Source organism: Benincasa hispida, chromosome 4 (genome assembly GCF_027475165.1).
Source record: "Benincasa hispida cultivar pf3 chromosome 4, pf3_genome.v1.1, whole genome shotgun sequence".
In the NCBI taxonomy this organism is placed as follows: Eukaryota; Viridiplantae; Streptophyta; class Magnoliopsida; order Cucurbitales; family Cucurbitaceae; genus Benincasa; species Benincasa hispida.
In genome coordinates this window covers 34,712,101-34,739,441 of record NC_143481.1, presented here as the reverse complement: position 1 = coordinate 34,739,441, position 27,341 = coordinate 34,712,101, and the positions used below count along the sequence as shown (strand labels likewise).

The window sequence follows — 27,341 nt, the reverse complement described above, 5'->3', positions numbered from 1 at the left end:
ATCCGTTGTCATATATATCTAAAAGACCGATCACTTTTTAACAATCCCATCATTGCATCAACTTGGTAAGACTAACTAATTAGTGAATAATATTATTTTGCATGCTTGAAATTAGCTCATTGTTGATCATGTTTTTATATATATGTTTTTTTCATGAACACGTAAATACACACCTAACTGAATCTTTACGATTCATTTCTTACCTCCAATTTTTGTGACCTGGATGTCAATTTGAATATAACTATAAGACACTAAATAACTATCTTATAGATTGATGACTTATTTCTAAAACAAGATTGATTGTTTGATCTTTGTTTTTTAAAAAAACCAATAAAACATGAACATAGACCCACTTTAACACTTGGTTATGCCATATTCTCTCGACCATGAGGTATGAGAACCAAACTCCTCATCTCGACACTCGTTGAACTCCAATATATATATATATATATATATAATAAAATTTCAAATACATCATACCAACTTAGTTAGAGTTGCAATTCTTTCTCTCTACTCATTTTTTGTTAATTCATCAACTAATTGAAACAAAAGAAATGTAAAAATCTATATAAAATTCATTCTCATCCATTTCAATAATATCAATATCAAGTTGAGTACAATTTTAAGTTTGATTAATATACAAATTAATAATCGATGATCGAACAAATTTATCAAAACTCGTTACTTTTAATAGAAAAAAAGCCTATAATATCACTTTTTTAAAAAAATAACAGCAACTATACACCATGCCCATGTATTATAATTTATTGAAAAGCATATGAGAATATCGTTTTAATTTTGGACATAAATTTATCATGCAATGTATGGTTAAGATTGCAATACTTATAAATTTTAATTTGTTGATTTTAAAAATTTAGGTTAAAATTGATTTATTTTTCCAAAATAAATAAATAAAAGGGTCCGGTCGAACCGGATCGGGCGCATAACATGAACCGATGGATATTCAATTATTCATAGAATTGAGTCGATTGACCAAATCGGCTTTATCGTTTCGCGGCTACTTGGTGTGTGTTTGGTGAAAAGCTTGTTTCATTGACGATCGACGAAAACGAGCTGAAAATCTTCATCTTGTTTCTCCTCGATTTCCATTTCCGAACAACTCCATGGCCGCTCTTCACCACTCCTCTTCCACTGCTCCGGTCAAGAACGTCCTTCCTTCTCAAGAACTCCTCGATGATCTTTGCAGGTCCCTTATTCAACTCAACTCTCTCTCTCTCCACTTTTGTTATTTGTTCTTGTTCTTGAACTCCTCCTTAATGTGCTTCCGGCATCACATTCTTTTCATCTTTGCTTCATTTGACTGATCCTTCAACTGAGTTCTTTTTTCTTTGTTGTTCTAATGTCTTTTTCACATTCTGTTGTTTTCTGTTCTTCAACGCGACTGAGAACTTTTGTTCCATCGTAATTGCGAGAAATTGTAAAAGAAGAGTAGTTGGTTTACTTGCTAGAAGTTCTCCTTAAAAACGGCGATGAAGCGTAGGGAGTTGAAATTTGGAATATAAATGCGGTTTATGAGAAAGTAGCATAGTGGATCGGCAACACGGATGTTCCTTTTATGTATGTGCATTTTTTTCTGTTTGAGTGATCTCTCTACTTAGCTTAAACTCGCTTGATGTCGAACAATTTCTGTTTGTGATGGCGAGTATTGTTGGTTCATAACTTTGTTAAGAGGAGTTTGTTGACACATTACTAGATGGGCGGTTGGATTTATTTATTTATTTTTTCCCATTCTGGAAGCAACGTTATGTTCTTCAATGTAGTAAAAGGCCAAGAAATTGTGGCCTTGAATACTGATGACTGATAATTTTATCAGATGTCGAAGGACGTTTTATGCAAAATAAAATGAGCTCTGCTTATTTGATATTGTGGTGGATCTTTTAGAATAAAGTTTCCGGAACTGATAAAGTAAGCAATTTCTTACATGGTTAAGAACAGATAGATGGGACTTTATGTTAGATAACTTAGTTGTTACTTGAACAAAAGGTTGTTGTTTCTTAGACCTAGATCCATTTCATCCTTAGTCTTTGTATGAGATTTGACCTTGATGGATCTTCAATTCATTCTTCGTTAGTTTCCTTATTTCTAACCTGCTTGATGCAGCTCTGAATCTTTTCTTCTCCCCCTTTATTTGCTTCAATATTTTGTCTTTGTTTTCTGCAGTCGATTTGTTTTGAATGTGCCGAAGGAAGATCTACAATCATTTGAGAGGATTCTATTCCTCATAGAGTATGCACATTGGTTTTATGAAGACAACTCGGTGGAAAGGAATCCATCTTTAAAGTCATTGAATTTGAAGGAGTTCACTTCATTATGTATCCTGCACAGTTGTGCAACCATTCGTTATGGAAAAAGAAAAGTCGGAGTCCTCTCTCTCTATATCTCTCTCAAATGATGATTAATACTTGTTAGTGGTATACTTTATTATTCTCTTATTAATCCAAATTTATGTGCCTATTATCTGCGATTCTGCACATTCCTGTTTTCCCTTATTATATATCAGTGTTTAAAAGCTGCGATGTTTTAAAACCATATGTTGCCCATATTGATGATATCTTTAAAGACTTCACTTCATACAAGGTTCGAGTTCCTGTAACTGGGGCAATCATAATGGACGAGACATTTGAGCGGGTGAGCTCTTGTTAATGGAACTTGGCTCACTTAAAAATTGTTTAAGCTGTTTTTCCCTACATAATTGATGTAAAGGATGTTGACACTGCTCCCTTTTGCTTCTTATTGGCAAAATACAGTGCTTGTTAGTCAAGGGATGGAAAGGATCAAGTTGGAGTTTTCCACGCGGTAAAAAGAGCAAAGATGAGGAAGACCATGCTTGTGCCATTAGAGAAGTAATCTTGGTTTTTTGACTCTTGTAAATACTATTTGGATTGTACCTGCAAAATTCACTTGAGTTTTAATGAAGTAGAACTTTATAAGTTGTCAGATGTTATTCTATTAACTTCTGTAGGATCTGGGCATGAAAGTTTGAATTTTGGTTCAATAATGGCCCGTATAAATGGAGAAACGTTTATATGGTATCGGGAAAAATTTCAAACATTGATTTCCTGCTGACAGACTATGTGCCTCCTAGAAATGTGAGATTTACTATTTGAATGCAGGTCCTGGAAGAAACAGGATTTGACATTACAAATCTTCTCAACAAATCTGAATACATAGAGGTTATATTTGGACAGCAAAGGGTGCGGCTTTACATCATTGCTGGTGTGAAAGTTGATAATATCTTCGCCCCGCAAACTAAGAAAGAGATCAGTGTATGTGTTTTTTATTACCTCAAAATATATTTCTATAGTTTTAGTTTTGATTTCCATTGAAATCACCACCTCAAAATATGTTACTTATAGTTTTAGTTTTTTCATGCATGTGTTGCCTTTCTTCAGGTGTTTTGACAACAATTCTTTTGATATTTTAAGCATTATAATCCTAGTTTACTCCTAAAAGTTGTCTTTTAGCCCATCTGAGTATAGCTTAACCAGGTTAATTTTATGCCTCCCTTGAAGGATCTTAAGTTTAAATCTTCTCCTGTATTTGTGACATAATATTCTTAAAAAAAAGTCTCGTTCTTGTAAAGGTTTTGGTAATTATGAAGTACCGTCTGATTCTGGATTATGCTAATGTGACCATGATGTAATGGAAGAAAGATGCATTGATGAATCTCAAATTTAATCTTTTCTTTTATGCAGTATTGTAGACTATAAATACGTTGGAGGCTACTGATCCATGCAAGATATATATATTTTTTCAGATATTATAGCTTTAGATTGATAGCTATAAGAATTCCTGTTTATATAATATGATACTACCAAATTTGAGTTCAAATGGGATTTGGTCAAAAAAAAAAAAAAAACTCAAGAATGGTGAACCCAAAAGGTATCATCTTGAAGGGACATGTTAAAGAAGATACATGTGTTATTCTTCTTGTTGCCAATTGAGTTTGATATGAAACCCCATATTTATCTAATATCCTAACTTTAAATTTACCTTGCCTAAGTTTTTGATTTTCAACTCAAAGGGCTATAATACTTGATGAGAATGAAAATGTTTTTGGATCAACCTGGTTCCAGAATTCTTGGGGATGAATGTCTTAAAAATTCAACATGTCCCATGGGCCATGCCTATCAAATGTTGTAAAGGTAGGCGTGTAGCTTTTAATTTTGAACCAGGAAACACATGGGTTTGACAAATTTCTGGGTAAAAAGGGAAAAGGGGGAATTGTTTATTAGTGGTAGGTTATCTTTGGAATCTTCTGTAGTTGAAAGCCCGTACTTAACTATTTGTAAACAGGAAATTGCATGGCATCGACTCGATGATCTTGAACCAGCTAGTGATAATGTAATATCTCGTGGGATGAACGGTCTCAAGCTTTATATGGTTGCTCCTTTTTTGGCGTGAGTACATCTGTATATTCTTAATGATTTCTTTCTCATGCTTTAACGAATGTAGATGTTTTAAGTGGTTAGCATCTTCATGCAGATCTCTGAGGTCATGGATTTCGACACATCATCCCCCTGTTCATCCAAACCCCGATGTGTCAATAAGAGGTTTTCTTTTTCTCCACCTACTTAGGGATTATGAAATTTTGCAACTATTATCAATACGAATTTGCTTCTGATTTCCAAAGATAGATTCTGTTTTCCAAATCAAGTTATAGGCCGTCCAAATTCCAAGGCATAATCTCACAACTTTACATAGATTAAATTACATATAACATGCCTTGTTTTCAAATATGTTAATGTAGTGTATGTTCTTGTTTTCAAGGACTAACGGTATGGAAGGCTAAGAACAGCTCGATAGGTAGCAGCAGTACAATCATAATGGAGAGCCAATTAAGTAAACAAGAAGTGGATGTTTCCATCCCGGACACTGGTCCAGGCAGGAGCTTCAGAAACTTCAAGTTTGATACTGCCTCAATCTTACAGTCAATGGATAGAGCCTTTTCTTAAGTCTTCTATAAGTCCTAATGACCTTTTTCCTTAGTTAGACCTTATAGATATGTCAAATTACTAAATAATAGTAATAGCAAAAGGCAAAAAAAAAAAAAAAAAAAAAAAAAAAAAATTAGAAATAGGAGTGCTAGGACAGACCAGGGGGGTTGATTTGATCTACTTTGCCAGCTTGATTGATCTACTCAACCATTGTCCTTCATGCTGTTTTGGACATAAAATGTTGGTTTATACAGTCTTCTTTTGTGTGAAATTTGCATATATTCTGTAGTGTATACAAAAGTGTTCGTAGGGAAATGTCTGGTAAAAGAAATGCTTCAACAATTGCATCAATTTGGTGTTCGTGGTGAAAGAGTGATGGAGAAAGTACTTTGCCAGCTTGATTGCAATGACAGGTGTCGGTTCGTGGGAGTTCGTGTGTATGCCACATGGGATTTTCTGTACAGAAACATTGATGTGTGAAATGTGTTGAACTTTGATGATTAGTTTTTATCAGTTTAGTTTGGTACTCATGTGGGTGAGCACTTTTAGAAGACATGCTTCTGCTTACCCCTTTTTCCTGGTGTGGCATCTACTCATTTCTTTGCTACTTGTGCTTTTTCCCCCACTAACATATGGTTTGTTGATGAATGCGAAGAGAATATACTAAAAATCTATATGAGTGGGTTAAAAGTAATTTAAAAGAATAATCTAAAGGGTAATTGTTTTAAACGATAAAGTTGTTGAAAATATTTTAGTATAATAAAATGCCACTATCTATCAGTGATACATCGTTATAGACTTCCATCACTGATAGATAGTAATATTTTGTTATATTTGTAAGTAAATTGACTCATTTTTTTTAATTTGAAAATAACTCAAATTAAAGTGTTTTTTAAATGATTTTTTTTTCCTCTAAAAAAATAGTGAAGACTTTTGCTTCATAAATACTTGAGTATTTCTTTAATGAGCACCAAACATGGATTAAAGACGTGCGAGAATATTTTGGAATTGGTTAATCTTTTTTGTTATTTTAAAATGTACTTTTAATTCAAAATTGATTCAATGTTTGGCTTTCTTTGCAATTTTCACTCAAATAAAATAATCATTATGATGGAATAAGTCTTATTTTAGAGTGATTTTAAACTTGATCACTATGAAGATGAAGTAATATGTTGGAGTTAGAAAATTTGTGTTGGGTACACGAATAATTTTTTTTTTTTTTTTTTTGATAAATATGCAAAAGAGTGAGGAGAAAAGAGAGTTCTACACAAATTTCAATGACTTCAATATGAATGCTATTAAAGTTGGTGAATTGGGTTATTTAATACCTACACTGAGGTTGTGAGCCCAACACCCTATACAAATTTCAATGACTTCGATATGCTTTTAGGTGCTTTTATTAGAAACACAAATGGCTTGCTTCAAGAGTTTTCACCGATCACTTGTAGTTATCAATAAAAAAAATTATTATGAAATTTTGGTAAGTGCTTTTTTAAAGGGATAAAAGCTCTTTGTCCAAAATAATAATAATAAATAAATAAAAGCACATGTTCATCCAAGCTCATTTCAAACTGAGAATCTTCAGTATTTTTATAGTCGCTTTCAATTATTTAGTCAAGAGAATTTTGAGAGAGCTTAGAACTCATTTCAACCTTTCAAAAAGTTATCAGACCAACTTCTTGTCATGAAAACACCTTAGCTTCAGGTATCACCCAACTTTTTTTTATTTTTCATTTTCATTTTCATTTCGTTGTCAAGGGACCATCACTTCCAAAAACATATGAGCTAAAATAGACAATTTAAAAATACAAAGACATAATAAAATAAATTACCAGAACAAAATGAATATTAAAAAAAAAATGACAAACATGAAAAAAAATGGAACTAAAAGTGGAGGATCAAAATATTTAAACCAAAACCAAATTAGGGGGGAAAAAACAAGTTCAAATTCACATCAACATCTTTCCACAGGCTTTAAGCATCAGACTAGCAGAGTCAAAAGGAATTGGAATTTGCTTTCTGTTACTTTACACGTGCTTCTGCCCCAGTTTTTGCTCTCCATCCCCAATTAATTCAAATTTACACTTCATTACTTTTATCATTATATTGTGGACCATCAAAACGAACATAATTTACATGACGAAATGTTCGTATTGATAATCTCGAAGTTAGAGATTTTATTTCCTCATCCACATATTGTCTGAAAAAAAATATCTTGTGAACCAACCATTTTAAGATCATATGCATTATTTTTTTAAAAAAATAACTTACTCAAAATAAGGAATAGGTGTTATTTTGTTATGTTATATTCAAATAATTAATAGTTTTCTTTAAATTTCTTAATATTAATACTTTTCAAGTGTTGGGTTAATTTTTCAGCTTAATTGCTGATTCTTAATTCATTTTTAGGACATTACCAAGTGAAAATTATGATTAAAAAAAAAAAAAAAAAACAGAAACAACAAACAAAAGACTTCAAAGGGAGACCATGTAGTTGACTAAAAGCAAGATCATACAATCAAGAAAGCTCTTATTTTATGATACAAGGAATTCAGATATACCCTTCTGAATAATCCATAAGGATCGGATACCCATATTCTCGACTATGAGTTTGTTTACATTACATTACATCTCATCATGATCATAGCTGTTGGGAAAAATAATATCCATAACATTTTTCTTCTTACAACCCCAACGACATCTCATGGAACATATGGAGTTGAAGATGGACATCCTTGTAGAATGAAGAGATATGATGTTTGAAGTTGAAGGAAATTTGGAGAGCACAATTGCATAGCCATCATCCATGTAGTCAGTTCCTTCAGGGAACAGTTGCCACACTAGGCTTCCTCCTCCACTCCCTCCTTTCTTTGTGGAATCCAACAACGTCTTGTACACCGAGTTAAGAACCGTATCCCTGTACGTCGAGTTGTAACCAGGATCCCTTGACGATACCCCAAACTCAGCGAAAAGAACTGGCATTCCCAGGTACTTCTCTGCATCCTCTATGTGAGCCTCCATCCATGATTTTGTGAATTGGAGATGAGTATCCGAAATCGTTTGAGAAACCCTTTGACAATGAGTTCATGTTAGAATCATCTAACAGAGTCTAGTTCATATCATTTGTTCTAATGTTATCTGGCAACCTACCATGTGTCTGCATAAATGTGAACTGAAGCAAAATCAACACCAAGAACCTTATGGTTTCTGATGAAATCAGTTCCAACTTGTTGAGCATATGTATTTGGATTGAACTGAACTCTATTGGGTGTGGATGGACCATAAAATCCTTCCAAACCAACCTCCAATAGATGTTTTGGATCCATGCTCTTCACAAATACAGCCATTTCTTGAATCCATCCCTGCCAATGCCCATTCAATTACTTCAAATTACAATATTGGTTGCTTAATTATTTGCAAAATGCCTGATAGAGAAAGACAAACCTGCAGTTTATCACCGGAAGGATCTGATGTGCAACGAGGTTCGTTCATCAATTCCCAGGCGAAAATGGTCGGATCTTCCTTGTATGGTACATTTGTGAATGAATTCACTCTATTAAGCACCGTCTATGCCGTTCACATGGGAATTAACAATACATTATTTTCATGCTAACAATATAATAATAACTATACCATTCAATTCAGTTGACATGTTGGGAACTCACCTTAACATGAGCCTTGTAGTAGCTTCTCAGAGTTGGATCAGAGAAGAAATCATCATCAGATGTCAAATTGAGGCCAGCAGCTTTCCCCCATTTCACATACTGTGCTTTGCCGCCGTATGCTTCCCAATTGTTTGCTAATGATAATATCAACCTAATCTTATACTTTTTTGCTTCACTAATCACAAAATCTAATCCCTACAATTAATGGAAGAAGGCAGTTACACATGAATGAAATAGAATTCACGACCATCATTTTGTTAAAGGCATAAACATACATGAGTTGAATACATATTGAAAACACAATTTTCTATTTTTGATTTCAAAATGATCTCTAAAAACTATGATCGGTGGTTTGTAGGTATATTACTCTTGTTCTTAAAAATACCTTGAAGACTTCTTCATCATACACAGATGGAGATTTTTGAAGAGCTCTCCACTGGCCATCATTGAAGGCCCAAGTCCTACAAACAGTTAATCCCACAGAAGCAGCTTGTTTAAACAATTCTGTGACCTTTCCTCTTGTGGATTGGTCGGCTGCAAATATCATCAACCAGTAAGTGTTGAAACCATTAACATAGAATGGTTGGCCATCTACTACAAATTGGTTCTGTCTTGTCTCCACCATACTCCATGCATCATCGTCCTTTTGAACCAATCCATCAAACCTATATATTGATGAACCCAAAAGAAAAGAAAAATTACATTTAAGTCTTATTTTCATCCTAAAGTTGCATACTGTTTTGGTCCTTCAATTCTATATAAGATTATGTGTAGGTCTATGTAACGAAAATGCCAATTCAAATATAAGTGACTTAAATACATCACAAAGTTATTACAGAAATTCAAATGAGAATTTATATATGATTTAAGAAACACATTTAAATTTATAAAGATCCAAATGAAATAATCATGGCCTCATTTGGTAGTCAATTGATTCTTTGTTTTTAATTTATGGGAATTAAACCTACAAATACCTCTTCAACCTTTAAATTTGTAGCTTAGTTATATACTTTTCTATCAATGTTTTCAAAAAACAAGCCAAGATTTGAAAACTAAAAAACTATATTTTTGTTTTCGAAATTTGGCTAAAAATTCAACTCTTTTACTCAAGAAAGATTAAAACACCATGGAGAAGAAATAAACTTACTTTTCAAAAACCAAAAACCAAAAATAAAATAGCTACTAGAGCCGACTTGTTTGGGAGTGATTTTGAAACGTTAAAAATCACTTTTGTCATTTCAAATTTCTATCCTTTCAAAATCACTTTAATCATTCAAAAATCAATTTTAGATTGTGTGAAAATTGTTTTTAAAAGTATAAAACCAAAGACTAAGGCCCCGTGCAGTAACCATTTTGTTTTTAAAAATTAAGTCTATGGACACTACTTCCACATCCAAATTTCTTCTTTTACTATCTACTTTTCACCAATGGTTTAAAAAACCAAGCCAAATTTTGAGAACTAATAAAAGTAGCTTTAAAAAGTTGTTTTTGTTTTTGGAATTTAGCTAAAAATTCAACTATTGTACTAAAGAAAGACACAAATCATTGTAAGAAATGTGGATGAAATAGACTTAATTTTAAAAAACAAAAAAAAAAACTAAATGGTTACCAAACGGGCCTGAATTGATTGATTTTAACCACTTCAAAACCACTCTCGAACATATCCAAAGTGGTGGGACCTTTAAACAAGAAACAACACAATGAGGAGACATAAGTAATAGTTACCCATGACTCATGTCTGAATACGTGAAATGATTCTCAGTAGCATCCTCAACTGAGATATCAAATGGCTGATCATCCCCATCACCCTCAACAAAGGATGAAACTGTATACTCAACGCAAAACATAAAAACTACAATCAGAAAAATGAGTTTTAAACTGAGTAACATGTAATGAGCAGCCATTGTTTTTTTTGACTTCTCACATTTCTCAAGCTATATATATATATATATGTATACACAAATCCTTCAAGAATTAAAACAGTTTCAAATCTTTGAAGGCAAGGTAAATTAGATATTGATAATCCATCTTTGTTTTAATCTTTCAGTTTCAGAAATGGCAATGGGCGTAAGAGTAAAGATGCAAATGCTATCACTTCTAAGCTACGTCCATCTATTGAACTGTAAGTACATACACACAGGGGAAAAAGAGTTAAAAAGGTTACCAGCGCCATTGATTATTTATTTGAAGGATGAAAAGGAATTTGTCGTTACTGTAGTAAGTGGTATGCACAGTGAAGGCACTGTTCTGAGTGGGCTCAGAACGAACGACAAAGGTACGGAAGCAAAGGCAATGGGAAGTGGGTAGGCGGTGGTGCCCAACTCAGCCGGAGCCGCTGAAAATCACTGCTCCTTTTCTCTTCTTCATTAAATGCTGCTCTTCGATTCGCAACATCGCACCACATTCCTTCTTCGTTCAATCGAAGTCTCTCCTAGGGTTTTGGTTTCGGTTTCGGTTTTCTGTGTGTTTATGGCGAAGGACTATTACGATCCGCCACCGGTGCCGCTCATCGATGGCGAGGAGATTAGGAAGTGGTCGTTCTACAGAGCTTTGATTGCGGAGTTCATGGCGACTCTGCTTTTCCTGTATGTGACAGTGTTGACGGTGATCGGGTACAAATCGGAAACGGATGGAATGGGAAAGAAGAATGTGGATTCTTGTGGAGAAGTTGGGATTCTGGGAATTGCTTGGGCATTTGGAGGAATGATCTTCGTTCTTGTTTACTGTACTGCTGGAATTTCAGGTTCTTCTTCTCAGTTCTTCCTCTCTTTCTAGTTTCTTCCGCTTCAAGTTAAAGGAATTTTTCGAATTTTTTCTTCCATTTTCTTAGCTTCCAAACATGCCAAATTCCATTTATTTGTCGTTTTTTTAAAAAAGAAAATTATTATGACAGATATGAAATTATATCATGAACTTTAAGTATTGTATCAATATAAACTTTAAACTCATAATTGTATTAATTTATTCTGAATTTTGAGGATTGTATCAATTTAAACCTCAAACTAATAATTATATCAATTTGAATCATTAACTTTCATAAGCGTATCAACTTAAATCCTCCATTATGTTTTATTTGAATACATTTATGAAATTTTAAAATTTAAATCGATATATTTATGAAAACTCAAGGTTTAAAATATTACACTTGAAAGTTCAGAATTTAAATTGATATGTTTATGAAAACTTAAGGTTTAAATTGGTACACTTATGAAAGTTAAAGGTTTAAATTGATACAGTTTTAGTTTAGAGTTTATATTGATATACCTCAAAGCTTAAAGTTTAAATTAATATAATTTTTAGTTGATGATTTAAATTGATACAATTTCAAAGTTTATGATATAAATTGATATTTGTCCTAATTATTATTATTATTTTAAATTTTAATTCTCTCAAATCAAACTATATATATAAAAACTTTTACCATAAGATTATTTGTTTGAAATGCGTGGGTTGAGCGGTTGAGGAAGTTGACCGTACAAGTTTTCATTTTTGGTTTATTTGGACTTTCAACCGTAAACATTTCTTAAGTACATATTAATTAATGAACGATAATGTTATCGTTTACCTTTATTAAACATCCCTATATCATTTCTTAACCAAGAAAAAAAAAATCTAAATTATTAGTTTTCTTTTTTTTTTTTTTAGAAATAGTCCATTTGAATAAGTCGAGGTGTACTGATGAACTACAAATAAGGGTTTATTTTGTTTTGTTTTTTTTTTTTTTAAAGGAAATGAAAAGGAAGCTAAAGTGGTAAATAATGATTCCCAACCCACTCCCTTGTATTTTTATTTGTGATATTATTATTAATTATTATAAAAAAAATCATTTTAATCTATGAACTTTAATTTATAAAGATTTAATCCCTACATTTCTAGAATGGTTAAAATCTAGTAACTAAACATTAATAAATATCAATTTCGTCTTTACAGTTTATAATTTATAACGATTTAGTCTTTGTCGTAAAAATACTATTAGATCTAGAGATAGTTGCAAACATAACAATCGGACCTAAAGTATTAGCAAATATAATACAATGTAAAAAAATTACAAATATGACAAAATTTAGATAATCAGTAATAGACTATATTGTTGGTAAGAGTCTATTAGTGATAGACCATATTACTGGATAGACTTTTCTATATTTATAATTTTTAAAAAATGATGGTTATTATCTCTAAAAATACTATCAATTATAATTACCATTAGATGTGTAATAAGATTTCATATACATGTATATTGACAAATTGATTAAAGATTAAGTCAATTAAGATTAAGGCGGTAGATAATAAAAGTTCACATTTAAACTTCATAAAATTTTCCACTAAATTATTAGATAAATTATTACATGCAAATATGTAAGAAGTATTAGTTATGTTTCTCCACTTAAAAAAGCGGTTAACTTAAACAGTAGAGAAGTGCAGGTGGCCACATAAACCCAGCGGTGACATTTGGGCTGCTATTGGGCCGAAAGGTGTCACTTGTGCGGGCCGTGATGTACATGGTGGCCCAATGTTTGGGGGCCATCAGTGGAGTTGGGCTTGTTAAGGCCTTCCAGAAGGCCCACTTCCAGAAGTACGGCGGCGGGGCCAATGGACTTTCCGATGATTACACCGCCAGCGTCGGACTGGCTGCCGAGATCGTCGGCACTTTTGTATTGGTGTACACTGTCTTCTCCGCCACTGATCCTAAACGAAATGCCAGAGATTCCCACGTTCCCGTATGCATCTTAACTAATCTCTTTTAAATCATTTTTTTCCCCAACTTTGTTAATAGTATAAATTCGCGTCGATTGAGTTATGCCATGTTGCCTATTTTATTTTAATCACATTGAATTCCATTTTGAAAGTTCAACTCTATTCTCGTAGGATTCTTTTTATCCCTAAAGTCAATACTACTTCTATCTCTAATTTTTTTTTCTTAAGAACTAAAAAAAGTAGTTTTCAATTTTTTTTTTTAATTTTTTTTAAAATTTGATTAAGAATTATAATTCTACCAACATACAAATCATTGTAAGAAATGTAGATGAAATCGACTTAATTTTCAAAAACAAAAACAAAAATAAAGAATTAAATTATTACCATAAGATTATTTTGTTTTAATTTTAAATCCACATTTTAGTCTCTCAATTAATGGATATCATGGTTTCGAATTTGGGTATCAATTTGTTGGCATGAGTAATTGAGTAAACGTAGCAAAATAATATAAAATAAGTTAAATTACAAATTTAATTCCCAAACTAGTTTGTGTCATTAAGATAAGTAATTGACTTTTGTTTACTTTGTATCTAATATATTTTTAGGTGTTCATTATGTCCTTGTTGAAAACAAATTTGTTTTTAGTTTTCCATTTCTAGAAACTTATGTTATTTTCTTTTCTTTTTCTCAAAACTTTGCTTAGTTTTTGAAAATTTAAATATAAAATAAATTACAAAACATAGAAACTTATGAGTAGATATCATTTTTTAAGCTTAATTTTAAAAATAAACAAAAACTAAAGACTTAAAATCAAATTGTTATTAAATGGGCTAAGAATTTTCTTTTTGTGTTCATCAAACCCTTGACCTAATAGACTTTGTTAAAACTCATGAATCTATTTTATACAAAGTTGAAAAAGAAACCTATTCGATACAAACTTCGTTTTTTTTTTTTTTTTTAAATTTAAAAATTTTTGAATATGTTTGAGACCATACTTCAAATTCCACCAACCATTTGATTTTATATTGAGTGAATTTAAGTTGGCATAAGTTGTGTTAGGAAGTGGATTTGAGAATCAGCCAACTTTAACTTTTTTGTTTCCTAGGAAAGATTGATTTCTTTTCTTTACTTTACTTTTGGTCTTTTCATCCTTATCAAGATAGCAACAAATCCTTTTAAATGGTCTGCTAAGTTTCTTTTTATTGAAAGAATTACAAAGTGGGTTCATGTGTTAGGCACCAACTTCCAACCCTAAATACCCATTTCATACCTTACTTTTATCAAAATTAAGAAGAAAAAAATCTCTCTATCTTTTTAGCCTATCAACTTTGTTTAATTTGATTTATCATGCATGCACAAAACATACTCTTTTTCCCTTTATTCCCATTACACGAGTTTAATTCAACTGACATATATAGTATATGTTAGCAACTAAAAATTACTTTTGATTCATAAACTTTCATGAAAGTAACAATTTGGTTCTTAAACTTTTGTTTGTAACAATTTAATCCATGTACTTTCATATTTGTAGTAATTTAGTCTCTTAACTTTTGTATGTAGCAACATAACCCTTGTATTTTCAAATTTGTTACAATAAAGTCACTGAGGTAAAAAATATCAATCAAGACTTGATGTCAAATTTTATTATTTTATAACGTAGCCTTGTATTTTATAAAAATATTGAATGTGTAATTAGTTTATCGATTTATTTATGCAAGAAATCTCAATAAATCTTGATACTAATTTCTATAATAGGAACTAAATCATTATAAATTTTAAGAAATATGAACTTAAATCGTTATATAGTAAAGTTCAAGGACTAGATTGTTACAAAATTAAAAGTACATGAACTAAATCGTAACAAACTAAAGTTTAGGAACTAAATTATTACTTTTATAAAAATTTTAGGGACTACAAAAAAATCGAAAGTTTTGGTTAGTAATATCCTTTCTTCCCTCTTTGGTTGAAGGTTTTGGCTCCACTTCCAATTGGGTTCGCAGTTTTCATGGTTCATTTGGCTACAATTCCAATCACTGGCACTGGAATCAACCCAGCAAGAAGCTTGGGATCTGCTGTTATTTTTAATGACCAAAAAGCTTGGAATAACCATGTTAGTCCTCATCTTTTACTCATCTTGATTCAATATCAAGATCATAAAGCTTTTCGATTTGTGCAACATTCGTAACTTGGATTTACGAATGCATCGAAGCCGATTAACAATGTGGATGGATTTGAATTTTGAAACATCTTTGAGATGCTTTAGTCTAATGTTGATGGGTTCTTGTTGTTTGCAGTGGATATTTTGGGTTGGACCCTTTATAGGAGCAGCAATTGCAGCATTCTACCACCAATTCATCTTGAGAGCAGGTGCTGTTAAAGCTCTTGGTTCATTTAGAAGCAACCCACATGTGTGATGATCATAATGTTTTTAATTTTAATTAAGCCAGCTCTTTGGAGATTAAGGATCAAATCATCATTAGTTTATGCATTTTGAGTTCTTAATTATCATGTTTGCTACTGATTCTCATGAAGCTCATTGCTCTTCCTTTTGCTATTGGAATGGCTAGAAATAGTTTGTTTATTTTCACATGATTTCAAAAGGGTAGGAGAAGGCCAGAAGGGTCATTTCTTGGTAATGGCAATTGGCAAAGTTTGTTATTTCTTTTCTAATATTAATAAATGTTTATGAGTGGTTTTGAAATGGTTAATTATTTGTGTTAGGTTTAAAATCACACTAAAACATACTATTAGTCACTCATAATTAATTTATTATCTAATTTCACATCATGAATGCAATTTTTATTTCATCAAGATTGTTTCGAATCATTAGAAGCATATTTCATTATGATTTTAATAATTTTAGAATCATTGTCAAACATGTTTTTGTCAACCTCGTGCTTTCTAGCTTTTCTTCGTTGAAATATCTTAATTTACTTTTTTAAAGGAGAAAAAACAAATGAGGTTTTACTCTAGAATATACTAAAAGAGAGAGGGGCATTGATTCTCCCTCTCATTCGTTTATCTTTATGCACAGAGGAAAAAAGGAATCTATAATGTGCCAAAGAAAACAAAGTTGATTGCATCTCACTTATATTCCAACGAGTGAAATTGGGAGTGGGGTGGTCCTGTGTATTTGAAACATAGGTACGTTTGGTCTCTAAATTTTGAAAAAGAAAAAAATATTTTTAGTCGTGCATTTTAAGAATAAGTGCATTTAATCTCTTAGTTATCAAAATGTACATTTTTAGTACCGAGTGCTTAAGAACAGATTTAAAGGGTTCATGTACTCATTTTTATTAATATTTTGAATTACAAAATGTGTAAAAAAATAATTCTAAAGAGAATAAATAATATTTTAAATTATTCTTCTAATTTAAAATAATAAAAAAAATTATTGGAGGATTAAAAAATCATGCTTTGAAAATTAATGGACCAAACACACCTATTCTTCAAAACTCAAACTAGAAAGATAGTTTTTTTTTTTTTTTTTTCCCAAACAAATATAAGGTATGAAAATTTGACCTTTCAACTTCACGAGGAGTGTATACTAACTACTGTTGAGCTACACTTAAAAGTGGGTTAAAAAGAAAAAAAAAAATACAACTAAAAATAATGTAAAAACACAAATTAAACTCTGAGCTAAAAAAGGACACCGACTTATTTTATGTAATTTGGTTATATTCCCTTTATTTGAAATAATAAAACAAAAGATCTTCAACATATGATCATCCCTATTCATCCATTATCCTGATCTTGTCACACACGAAACAATTTCTTCATTTTCTTGTTACTTTTCACCTTAAAGGGAAGTTATAATCACACGCCATTCTTTTTTCCATCTTTGAAGTTTATACCATTTCTTGTTATAAGTCAAAAGCACAAAAGCCAAAACAAAGAATCAAGAATGAAAAAAGCAATCAATATGCTAAAAAAGCAAAATGCGTAGTTTAGGCTTAAAAGCAAAGATAACCTTCAATTGGCTCATCCCATAAGCTCCTGATTTTGACTCTTTATTAAGTTTTTCACTCAACAATGAACTATAGGATTCCAATTTCCAAACAATTCTGACATGACTGGTCCCATACCAATCTTCTTTCCCTTCCTTTCCCTTTTTTTTCTTTATATCCGTGAGTGTTTGAGTTAGGTTGTATGCATCTAGACTAATCTTAGATAACAACCTGTCCAGTCATGCAATATTTTTGTGTCACGGAAATATGTAAATTATAAAACCTAGATAAATGACCACCATGGATTGAACTCATTTTCTTAAAATCATTTTTTTATTAAACTCATAACCTTTAAAGGGTGGTTGACCCACTGACTTCATAAGTCAATGTTAAATAAATCAACTCCATCAACTTCAACAGTGTTCATTATTCAACTTTGCACATTTATCGAAGAACTTCATATTTTCCTCTCTCTCTTCTATACAATTACTATACAATTACTGTGGAAGTTCAACTAAAGAATTTTGTACCCCAAACACAAACTTCCTAACTTTAACATATTAACTCCAAACTTCAGTACTCAACTCAGTGCCTCAAACCCTCGCTTATTGACCACTAGGCCAAATCATGATGATTAATCTTCTTTTTCTTTTCTTGTCTCTTGTGATTCTTCTTTTGGTATTTTTCCTCGCAAATCTCAAAATATTCAACTACAAGCAACAACCATGACTCTGTTTCACTTGAGTATAGAATTCAAAGGCACGCCTACATAATTGCACTACATCATTCATATTCCTTCTACTCACAGTTCTTGTCCCTTTTGCTTTCTGGGTCAGGGCATAGGGACCCAGAGATTAAATTAAAGTAACCCTACAGGAAGCCTTATGGCTAAATATATAAAAAGAACCCATCTTGTTCAATGAAGCGTAAAGAATAAGTGAGACAAGTGCATTACTTACAGGATTTGAAGAGGAAAAAAAAATGGCACCCATCTCCACCATCTTGTCTTTTCTGTTGTCTTCTCTATCCTTTTTATCTGATCCTTGGCCTGAGGCATTCTATGGTCTCCCTCTCGAAAACTCGGCACAGCTGTCGCTCGTTGGGTATGCTATTTTCCACACAGATACTGGAATTGTGTTATAAATTGCATAACACAAATCAAACTGTTAGTGTTTTTCAAAGTTTGCTCAACTTTTCTGTTGAAGATGAAGACAGGCAGATAAGTAATGGTAATTTCATAGTTCCCTTCTGCTAATCATATGCATGTGTGGTATTGTGTTACTGAAGTTCAATTCCAAACTTCCAACATGAGGAGATGCAGAGATTGTAAATGTAATTTAATCAGCACAAACTTTTATAGTTCTAATTCTACGATATAGCCTGTTTTTTCCTGGTATTAAATGAAGGAAAGTCATGGAAAAGGGGAAAAAAAAACATTCTAATTTAAGATGAGGCCATCGAATGAATTTGATGCCTGTGGGGAAATAATTGCCCACAAAATTGCTGGCGGTGTGGAATGTGATATTCGTAACGACTCCATTCTCAAAGAATTTGCCACCTTCTAATTAATGTGGTATTCATAATCTGAAGTGTTCTACATTCAGATCAGAACTTGGGGCTTGGTGTATTCCTGTATTTGGATCGGAACTAATTATGGGCCTGTGTCAATTGGGCTTGCCTAACACATCCGATGGCCCAGCCTATCTCTAGGGTTGGCAACGGGTTCGAAAATACACCCCGTCTTCGTTCCCATGGAGATTTGTAGTCCCGTCCCCACCCAATTTCTCGTTTCGAGAAGTCATAGTTGGGGAAATCCCAATTCAGGGATCAAGTCCCACGGGAACTTATATTTTTTTAATTTTTAATTAATTATTTTAAATAAATTAAATTTTGATTTGAAATTGTAAATATTTTAGATAAAAATTAAAATTAAAATTATTTTATTTATTTAAATTAATAATTAAAAATAAATTTTTTTATTGTAAATTTAATATAAAGTTAAAAGTTAATTATATTATAAAACGAAATTAAAAAAAAAAAAGGGAAAACAAAAGCAAAGCTACCATGGTATGTGTGTATATATATATATTTAAAATTATTAATAAAATATATTCGGGGTGGAGACAAGGTCCCATCCCCACCCCATCCCAGATTGGTTTGTGTCCCCCAATTTGACCCCATCCCCGAATTGGGGATTTCCAGTCCCAATCGGGACAGGTACCCACGAGGACCTGACCCCTGGAAATTTTTGCCAACCCTAATCATCTATCTCCCAACTTCCTTTTCCTTTTCACATAATGCAGAAAAATAATATTCAGATGAAAATTTTAATTTGACATCGACCCATAGTTGTTTAGAAACGTCCCTTCTATATGTTACATTTTATCTTTCAGAATGTGAGAAGATAGAAATTTGAACATTTGATCTCTTAGTTGAAAACATATATCTAAAACTAATGACTTAATACTCTCAAATAGACTATTTTATATTGTATCATCATGCTCGAGTACAAACATTTTCTTATATATTTATAAACAAGAGATTGCTAGAATCTAAGCTTTGACACATTCCTACATTTTTACTAATATCCACTTTCATCTCCTTCAAAATTTAAGATATTTTATCAAAGTTATTTTTAAATATTGGCGTTTATTAAACAAAAACTAAATTAGAGAAATTAGGTTTGAATTAACTAAACATCAAATAACACCATTTTAACTTCTAGTAACGAAAGGAAATATACAAAGAATTTTGGAAATACTACTTTAGATATAGGACAAAGGTGAAGCATAAAAAAGTTAACCACTTGAAACAAATAAAAGATATGATATTTGATCATGACTCAGCTTTGCACAGATATTTCATATGAGACAAAGAATCTACATCAGATACCAATACTCCCAAATACTTTCCAGACACATGATTTAACGTATCTATTTTTACGACTTTTCTTTAAAATAAAAAAATAAGCAACTTAGGTAATCTTTCCCCAACCCAAAACTAAGCAACCTATTTTAAAAGCTTACTACCCCGTTCAAAATTAAAGAATAAAATAAAATAAAATAAAATACCAAATTCTAGAAAGAATCTTCTAATCTTCATTTTCACGCTCGAGTCTCCACAAAGTCCTACAAAATATAACCCATTTAAATATCTTCAACAATTCAACAAACAAGTTCTTCGTTTATCTTCATACTTCTCCCTTCTCCCTTTAATCTTCTTCTTCTTCTCTTCTGATCAATCTGAGTTTCTTTTCAATTGCATTCTATTGACTATTCTACTTCAATATCTCTGATATTATTTTTTATATTGTATTTTGTATTATTGTCATTAGCTTGACATTTTATGATTTTTCGTGGATTTAGTAGATTACATTTAGTATTTTTATGTTAAATTTACCTATTTCCTAGAATTTTTTAAGGAAGAAAATGTATCTTCAATTGGTGGGATATCTTAATTCTTTTAGACATTGACATGATGATCTATATTTATATTTGTGCTTAATAAGCTAAAACTACCCCAAGAGGCCAACACTAACTAATGGGAACGTATTATTCAACTAAAAGATCGAATAATCAACCCCTCAACATGACCAACACTAAATTCCATTGAAGGCTAATTAAACCCACTTTTCAACAATCACAAACTCAACGACATTGACCAACATATAGAAATTTCAAAATTCCATTAAATAGGCCTCTTCATAAAACAGCCCAAAAGAAATGGCTCCACATCATCAAATGAATATGTGTTACAACCTTTAAAACCGATTGATAAGTTACAAAACTTAAAAAGTGTCATCTAGCAGGCCCCCCAACTTTTATTTTTTTGAAAAATCTAATATATCTACAAACTTCGGTCTTATTGTTTTGTATAAAATCTCATTAGTTTTTATTAAGTGATTTTTAAAGTGTAGGATTCAAAATTGAAATTTCAAGAATCCGTTAAGAAAAAATTGAAATTTAAAAGATTCAAAATGTTGCAATTTTACACTAAGATTTGAATTTTGTTTCACCTTGGCCTCTAGATTTCGAAATTTACAATTGTAACTTCGATTTTTCACTAAATATTCACTTTCATTCTTTGACGTTAATTTAAGTTTAAGTTTAATTTTAACAGTGATAAAAATGGTGAAATTTAATCAATTATAATTCTTTTAAATTAACTAATAGACATTAATATCAAAGAATGATAGTATAGATCATGAAATCTAATTATCAAATTGAAACAAAACTCAAACCTCAACCTCAAAGGTAACATTGTAACATTTTGAAACTTAAGAACTAAATTTAAACCAAACTCAAAACTTGAATAAAAGTTTAACATTTTGAAACCTATGGACCAAAATCAAATAAAACCTAGACCCAAAATTTAGGGACGAAGAAGGTATTTCTCCCTTTTTTTTCTTTCTTTTTTTTAAAAATTTTTCAATTTCTTGTCATAAGTTACCGGACACCGCAGAACACACATTCATTCACAAGAAACAGAAAAAAGAAAAAAGAGTGACAAAGCAGGTAGTCATCTAGAAAAGCAAAATAAATAACCTAGGCTTAAAAACAAAGATTACCTTCAATTGGCTGATCATCCCACGACCTGCTTCCGGCATTTGATTCTTTATTCAGCCTTTCACTCAACAACGAACTAGAGGAATCCAAATATCTTTGACATGACTGGTCCCAGTGTCAATCATCTTCTTCCTTTCTTGTTTGTTGTTATCTTCTTTTTCCCTTCTTTTTTTTCCCCTCACAAATCCCAAAATATTGAAGTACAAGCATCCATGACTATGTTTCACTTGAGTTTGGAATTCTAAGACACGCCTGCATAATTGCATTGCATCAAACTCCTTCCAAACGAAGTATATAATTCTTCCTGCCTTCTGGGTCAGGAAATAGGACCCAGAGGTTTAATGAAAGTAACCCTTCAGGAAGCTTTATGACTAGACATTTCAGTGAGCTTCAATCTCTTTCAGGTCTATATAAACTCACCCACTCCAGCGACTGCACTAACTTACAGCACTTCGGAAAAAAAAATGGCACCCATCTCTACCATCTTGTCTTTTCTCTTCTCTTCTTTCTCCTTTTTTTCTGATCCTTGGCCTGAGGCACTCTACGGTCTTCCCCTTGACAACTCGCTGCAACTTTCGCTCCTTGGGTTTGCAATTTATCAAACAGATACTGCATTCATGTCATAATATGTATGTCAAGATTCTCAGCAAACTGGTTTGTCTTCTTTCAAGTTTGTAGAGTTCCGCTTAGTTCACTCTGTTGAAGATGAAGACTCTAGCACATAAGTAATGGTAATAGTTTTCCTCTATTAAGAATTGTGAAGTGACTTTCATATGTATTAGTCTATTGCAGTGTAGAAGATCAAAACCTCCGAAAAGACAATCATTTGCTTGACAAATATTTCCCGCCGGAATTGGGCCGTGATACTGAAGTTACCATCATCCTGAGCAATGATTGTAATCAACGAAAACTTTCATAATTCTAATTCTATGTCCTATGATATAGCCCGTTTTTCCTTGCATGAAATTTTTTTCCAGGTATTCAGCAAACTCGTTTAACTAACGCAGGAAAGATGAGGAAAAAAGAATTGCCAAAAAGGATGTTCTTTTTTCTTTTTCATTTTTTTTCCCGATTTATTCAGGCAAATATGGTGGTTGCTTTTAAGTTTCTAACGTTGTCCAACGGAGAACGAAAAGGACAAAAGGGAAATAGTTAACCTGAAGAGTTTTCTTTCAAATTTTTTTTTTTCTCAATGAAAATTGTTATTTTTCTTTAATTAAAAAAATAAAAAATAAAAAAGAGTAAAGTTAACAAGAAGAGCATTCTTATCTAAGGTGAGAGGCCATTGAAGAAATTTTATGCTTGAAGGGAATTAATTTCCCAAAAAATCGATGTACGGAAGGAATCTGACATTCATAACTACTCCATCTTCCGAACTGTAAAAGGAGACTTCCTCTCCCACTCCATTTGTACGCTAACTTATCTTGGGTTACTCTCTTCTTCCTTTGTTTTGCACCCTCTCTCAGTTCTTTGTTCTTAGAGTTTCTAAGTTATTGAAGAGCACAAACAGTTTAGTTCATCAAAGTCGCGGAGCAGAGTTATCTGACAATTACAAATTACAGATTGTACTGTATCTCAAAAAATAAAAAATAAATAAAACAAAACAAAAACAACTTAGAGTGCATATTCTAAGAAGAAGCCATCAAGTGTATCTCAATCAAGCATCTTTTAAATTCGGATTATTTATGTAATTTTAAGTCTCATTCATTTTGTTTAAATTGCGCATATATTTTAAATTTTTAATGATAAATGATTATCCAACAATGGATGCAGAAAAGAACAAAATCTCACCCTGGTCCAACAATAGGGTTCTCCTTAAGGAGAACATAACAGAATGTGACTTTGGAAACTGTCCGCAACAATTTAAGAAAATAAAACTAATTCATATAAAATACGATTTTACCTTGCTACCATTGCAATTTTAGAATATCCTGAATAACTTGTTCCACCATAATACCACAAGCAAATAAACCTAGCCCAAGCAGTGCAGGCCTTTCTCTCAATAACGCCTTGGAGTTGGTGTCCTCCGATTCCCTACTGTTCATTGCCCATGCCATTGCTGGGGGGAGAACTCCATACAACATCGTCATGCAGTATCCTCCCTATTTTCATTCAGGGCATCAGAGAAACAGGAAAATCAAGCAATGAAGTTCTGTTACACAATAAAGGATAGGATACCCACAAATGATTGTACTAACACAAGAGTTGATATACTTAACTAAAATCAATGGGTTGATTGATATCATTATGTATCTAAACATTGAAATGTATATAGAAATAAGTTAAATATTATACCAATCCTTTTATGTCATGATTTTGTTAGGACATAATAGCCATGGGATAATATAGTAATAAACTGGGAGTTCGTTATAAACAGAAGGGTTGGATTTTAGGAGAGGCAAGCAAATCTTCGATTGCTTTGGGCTTGAGTGCTTCAGTAATTTGGATTTGGTCATTTTTCTTATACCAGTCTAGCATCAAGGAAAAGTAAAGATAACATTACTTTTGTGCCTCCATTCCGATTTAGGCGTATTTTATTTCATTAATATTAATAAGCAAGTAAATTACGTTTGTATCAGTTTGAATTATAGGATTTATGTCCTTAAAATGCATACCCGAAGTTCATAAAACAGCAGGCACCTGGTTTTGTTTACTTACCGCAATATCTGTGGCAGCAGAAAATGAATCAGGATTAGTAGTGGACACAAGAAGGGAGGGACCAACAGCAATTGCCAAGGCAGTAAGGCCTAGTTTATTCATTTCCCACCAATTCCTCATTAAGCAGGACTTCGGTGGTTCCTGTCATAGCCAAGAACATATGGCGGCCATATTAGTTTTGCCTCTTGCACTTCAACATATAAGTCTACAGAAGACATGATTGTACACGACACTGAATCAGGAACTGTGAAGAAATTACTTCCAAAGCCTCTGTTGTAGACAAATTAAAGAAGATGTTACTGAGTTGCTCCTTGAAAAATGCAGAGAAGCTTAGCAATGTTCCCAGCATAGATGTTCCAACAGCAAGAAGTGAGAACCATTCTACCATGTACGAAATTCCACTCCATTCCACTCTGAATATCAAACCATTAACCTCTTTCAGAAACTTGCAGAGATGATAATTCATAATATCATTAGATAAAGCCACTCTACCAAATGTTGAAGGTTTGGAATGAACATACCTCAGGAGCAATTCAACAGGGTCAATTACTTGATCCGCTTGTGCTAACAAGCCAAAGGCTATTGCATCCCAGACGAGCAATGCTAGCAGTGGAATAAAGCTACCAAGCAAAACTGAAGCTCTTAGGCGAGGAAGGTCACCTTCCAAATAAGCACACAGAACTGCCAACATATAAGATTTAATCAACCTAATGCAGGCTATAGCTTTATAGTTTCACAAAACGGAACAAAGTAATAGTAACAAATAAAAAAATCCAATATAATTTACCTGGTATTACATCATGATAAACCAAAGCAAAGATAATGACAGGTATTGTAGTTGGAACCTTTCTCCAGTCTCCTCCCCCTTCCATTGCAGACCATCCTCCAAACTGAACTGCTAACACTTCAATTCCCAGTAGTAAACCTGTTCCTCAAAAGACATTCAAGTATTACTGAATCATTTTTATCTACAATTGCGTAAAGTACTTGCAGCAAGAATTTTACCCATGCCTTTTAATGGTGTATTTGGAATGAAAGAAATCAATGTACATTTGAATCAAAGGAAACTACTTATAGGAACTTTTTTTTTTTTTAAATTATTATATAAGTTCTCTATATTGCCTTCTCTTGGGGTAAATTGAATTCTTTTTTCTCCAATTACCCTACGACCTCTCTTTTGTCCAATTGGAAATGTTTATTGTAATTCCTTTGGATCGGGGATCTCTCTTTCCCCTTCTTTTATAATTTGGGAGTTTGATTTCTAACCAGATTTCTATTTGTGTCTATAAAACTGTTTCTAAAATCCCATATCAATAGAGGATCGATACTACATTTGGAACCATTATGTACATCATCAAAACTTAAAAGAGTAATAACAAGTTCTGTTCTCCACGAAAACAGATGTGTTTTAATTAAATTTGTATCCCAAAAATTAGAACTGCTTCGAGGTGAGAGGCAACAATACTGGTTCAAGTCCTGAAGTTACCTATCATACAAGCCGTAAGCCATTGGTTGACTTCATCTACGGCTCTTGTCCTACCAACGGAGATAAGCAGAGAAAAAACCAATGTGAAAAAGAAGCCTGAAAGTGGAGATGGAAGATTGAATGATTGGAGAAGGATCTCTCCAGACTTGGAAATATAAGCAACCATGGAAGTGTAGCCCAAGAAAACATAGGCAACAGTGGCCAGGGTTCCACCAAAATCCCCCAGAGTCTCCTGCGCCATAGTTCTGACTGAAATCACCTCCATCCCCGTCTCTCCCTCTTCGTTTTTCTTCTTCTTCTTCTTCTTCTTCCTCCTCCACAGAACCACACTAATCTCAACGAGCAGCAGTGCTTCTACTAAAAGAAACCCCCAACATAATATTATGGATATCGAACTGGGGAAAAATCCCTGCCACAAAATTACGCGTCGAAGATAACAACAATAATCTATCAGGAGCCTCCATTTCGTACCTAATTTGAATAAATTTGCTAAAGAGAGGAAAAGAAAGTTACAGCCGGAGCCGCTTTCTCTGGAATTGCAAGAATCCCCGATCCGATACTGGTACCAATAATAAAAGCCACGGCTCCAGCTACAGTTCCTTTCTTCTCAGGCGACGTTACAGGCTGCAATTCTTCTCTAGATTGTAAACCTTCCTCTTTTTGCTCGTAGCAGAGCAACCGACGTTTGTATCTGTAACAGCAAGCGAAACTCAAGATCGTTGGATTAAATAGAGGAAAAAAGAAAACATATGAAAGCGAGACATGTTACCTCTTTGATCTTTCGCTCATTCGGAAATTTTGTAGAGTGGTCCTTGAACATGGCGATGGCAATGGCAATTGTGGGAGAAGTTGCAGGCATCGTTTGTGGATTTTTGGGCATAATAAGGCGGAAGAGATGATGATGGAGTGTAAATTCATGGAAGCCAAATGCAGAGGCGAAGAAGGTGATTTTTTAAAGTTATGGCTGGAAATGAATCTCAGTGCGAAATGCGAATGGAAGTTTCCAAATATGTTGGAGAAGATTCCATGGGGTCCATTTTTCAAAAGATACGGTTCTTGCGCTTCCTTCGGAACCAAACAAAGGCCTTTGGGCCATTTATTGGGCTGAGGGCCTTTATCTAACCGAATTGGGCCGTTCATAGGGCTCAGAATGTTATAAGGCCCAGCCCAATTATTTCCTTGTTCAAGGTTCAACCGCTCATTCTTACCAAACTCCCGAGTCTCGACTCTCGAGCTATCTTTGTTTTTTTTAAAAAAAAAAAAAAAAAAAAAAAAAAAAAATTTTCTTTTAATGCAAAAACTAATATTCATATTTAAATATGATATAGAAAAAGTTTCACGAACGTTCTCACTTACATTCTCTCATT

General features: G+C 32.7%; 4 protein-coding genes across 9 annotated transcripts; 2 read left to right on the top strand and 2 right to left on the bottom strand.

Annotated features, from left to right (window-relative positions):
- Positions 1-974: 974 nt before the first annotated feature.
- LOC120074954 (mRNA-decapping enzyme subunit 2-like) lies at positions 975-5,565 on the top strand. Its single transcript, XM_039028067.2, has 8 exons — positions 975-1,207; positions 2,182-2,333; positions 2,522-2,649; positions 2,769-2,864; positions 3,135-3,287; positions 4,318-4,421; positions 4,507-4,574; positions 4,792-5,565. The coding sequence occupies exons 1-8, from the start codon at positions 1,125-1,127 to the stop codon at positions 4,974-4,976; spliced, it is 969 nt and encodes a 322-aa protein (XP_038883995.1). The 5' UTR covers positions 975-1,124; the 3' UTR covers positions 4,977-5,565.
- Positions 5,566-7,452: 1,887 nt separating this feature from the next.
- On the bottom strand, positions 7,453-10,927 carry MAN6 (Glycosyl hydrolase superfamily protein). Of its 3 annotated transcripts, XM_039030279.2 has the most exons (7): positions 10,788-10,927; positions 10,349-10,448; positions 9,009-9,288; positions 8,624-8,818; positions 8,403-8,525; positions 8,109-8,320; positions 7,453-8,028 (listed from the first exon to the last, which is right to left on the bottom strand). In XM_039030279.2, exons 2-7 carry the CDS (start codon positions 10,357-10,359, stop codon positions 7,584-7,586), a joined length of 1,266 nt encoding a protein of 421 aa, XP_038886207.1. In that variant the 5' UTR covers positions 10,360-10,448; positions 10,788-10,927; the 3' UTR covers positions 7,453-7,583. The 3 variants fall into 3 exon arrangements, with proteins under 3 accessions (XP_038886207.1, XP_090169104.1, XP_038886206.1); XM_090312978.1 differs by lacking the exon at positions 10,349-10,448 and having other exon boundaries at positions 10,788-10,917; XM_039030278.2 differs by lacking the exon at positions 10,788-10,927 and having other exon boundaries at positions 10,349-10,605.
- Positions 10,928-10,958: 31 nt separating this feature from the next.
- LOC120076446 (putative aquaporin PIP2-5) lies at positions 10,959-16,026 on the top strand. The gene is made up of 4 exons (XM_039030280.2): positions 10,959-11,366; positions 13,046-13,341; positions 15,288-15,428; positions 15,613-16,026. Exons 1-4 carry the CDS (start codon positions 10,994-10,996, stop codon positions 15,730-15,732), a joined length of 930 nt encoding a protein of 309 aa, XP_038886208.1. The 5' UTR covers positions 10,959-10,993; the 3' UTR covers positions 15,733-16,026.
- A 1,979-nt stretch (positions 16,027-18,005) lies between these two features.
- Positions 18,006-26,978, bottom strand: LOC120076444 (uncharacterized). Of its 4 annotated transcripts, XM_039030276.2 has the most exons (11): positions 26,744-26,978; positions 26,488-26,665; positions 25,975-26,383; positions 25,276-25,413; positions 25,010-25,169; positions 24,748-24,901; positions 24,489-24,629; positions 23,734-23,932; positions 22,639-22,713; positions 21,833-22,526; positions 18,006-18,391 (listed from the first exon to the last, which is right to left on the bottom strand). In XM_039030276.2, the coding sequence occupies exons 1-8, from the start codon at positions 26,890-26,892 to the stop codon at positions 23,738-23,740; spliced, it is 1,524 nt and encodes a 507-aa protein (XP_038886204.1). In that variant the 5' UTR covers positions 26,893-26,978; the 3' UTR covers positions 18,006-18,391; positions 21,833-22,526; positions 22,639-22,713; positions 23,734-23,737. The 4 variants fall into 4 exon arrangements, with proteins under 4 accessions (XP_038886204.1, XP_038886199.1, XP_038886200.1 ...); XM_039030271.2 differs by having other exon boundaries at positions 21,833-22,713; XM_039030272.2 differs by lacking the exon at positions 22,639-22,713.
- Between the last annotated feature and the right edge of the window lie 363 nt (positions 26,979-27,341).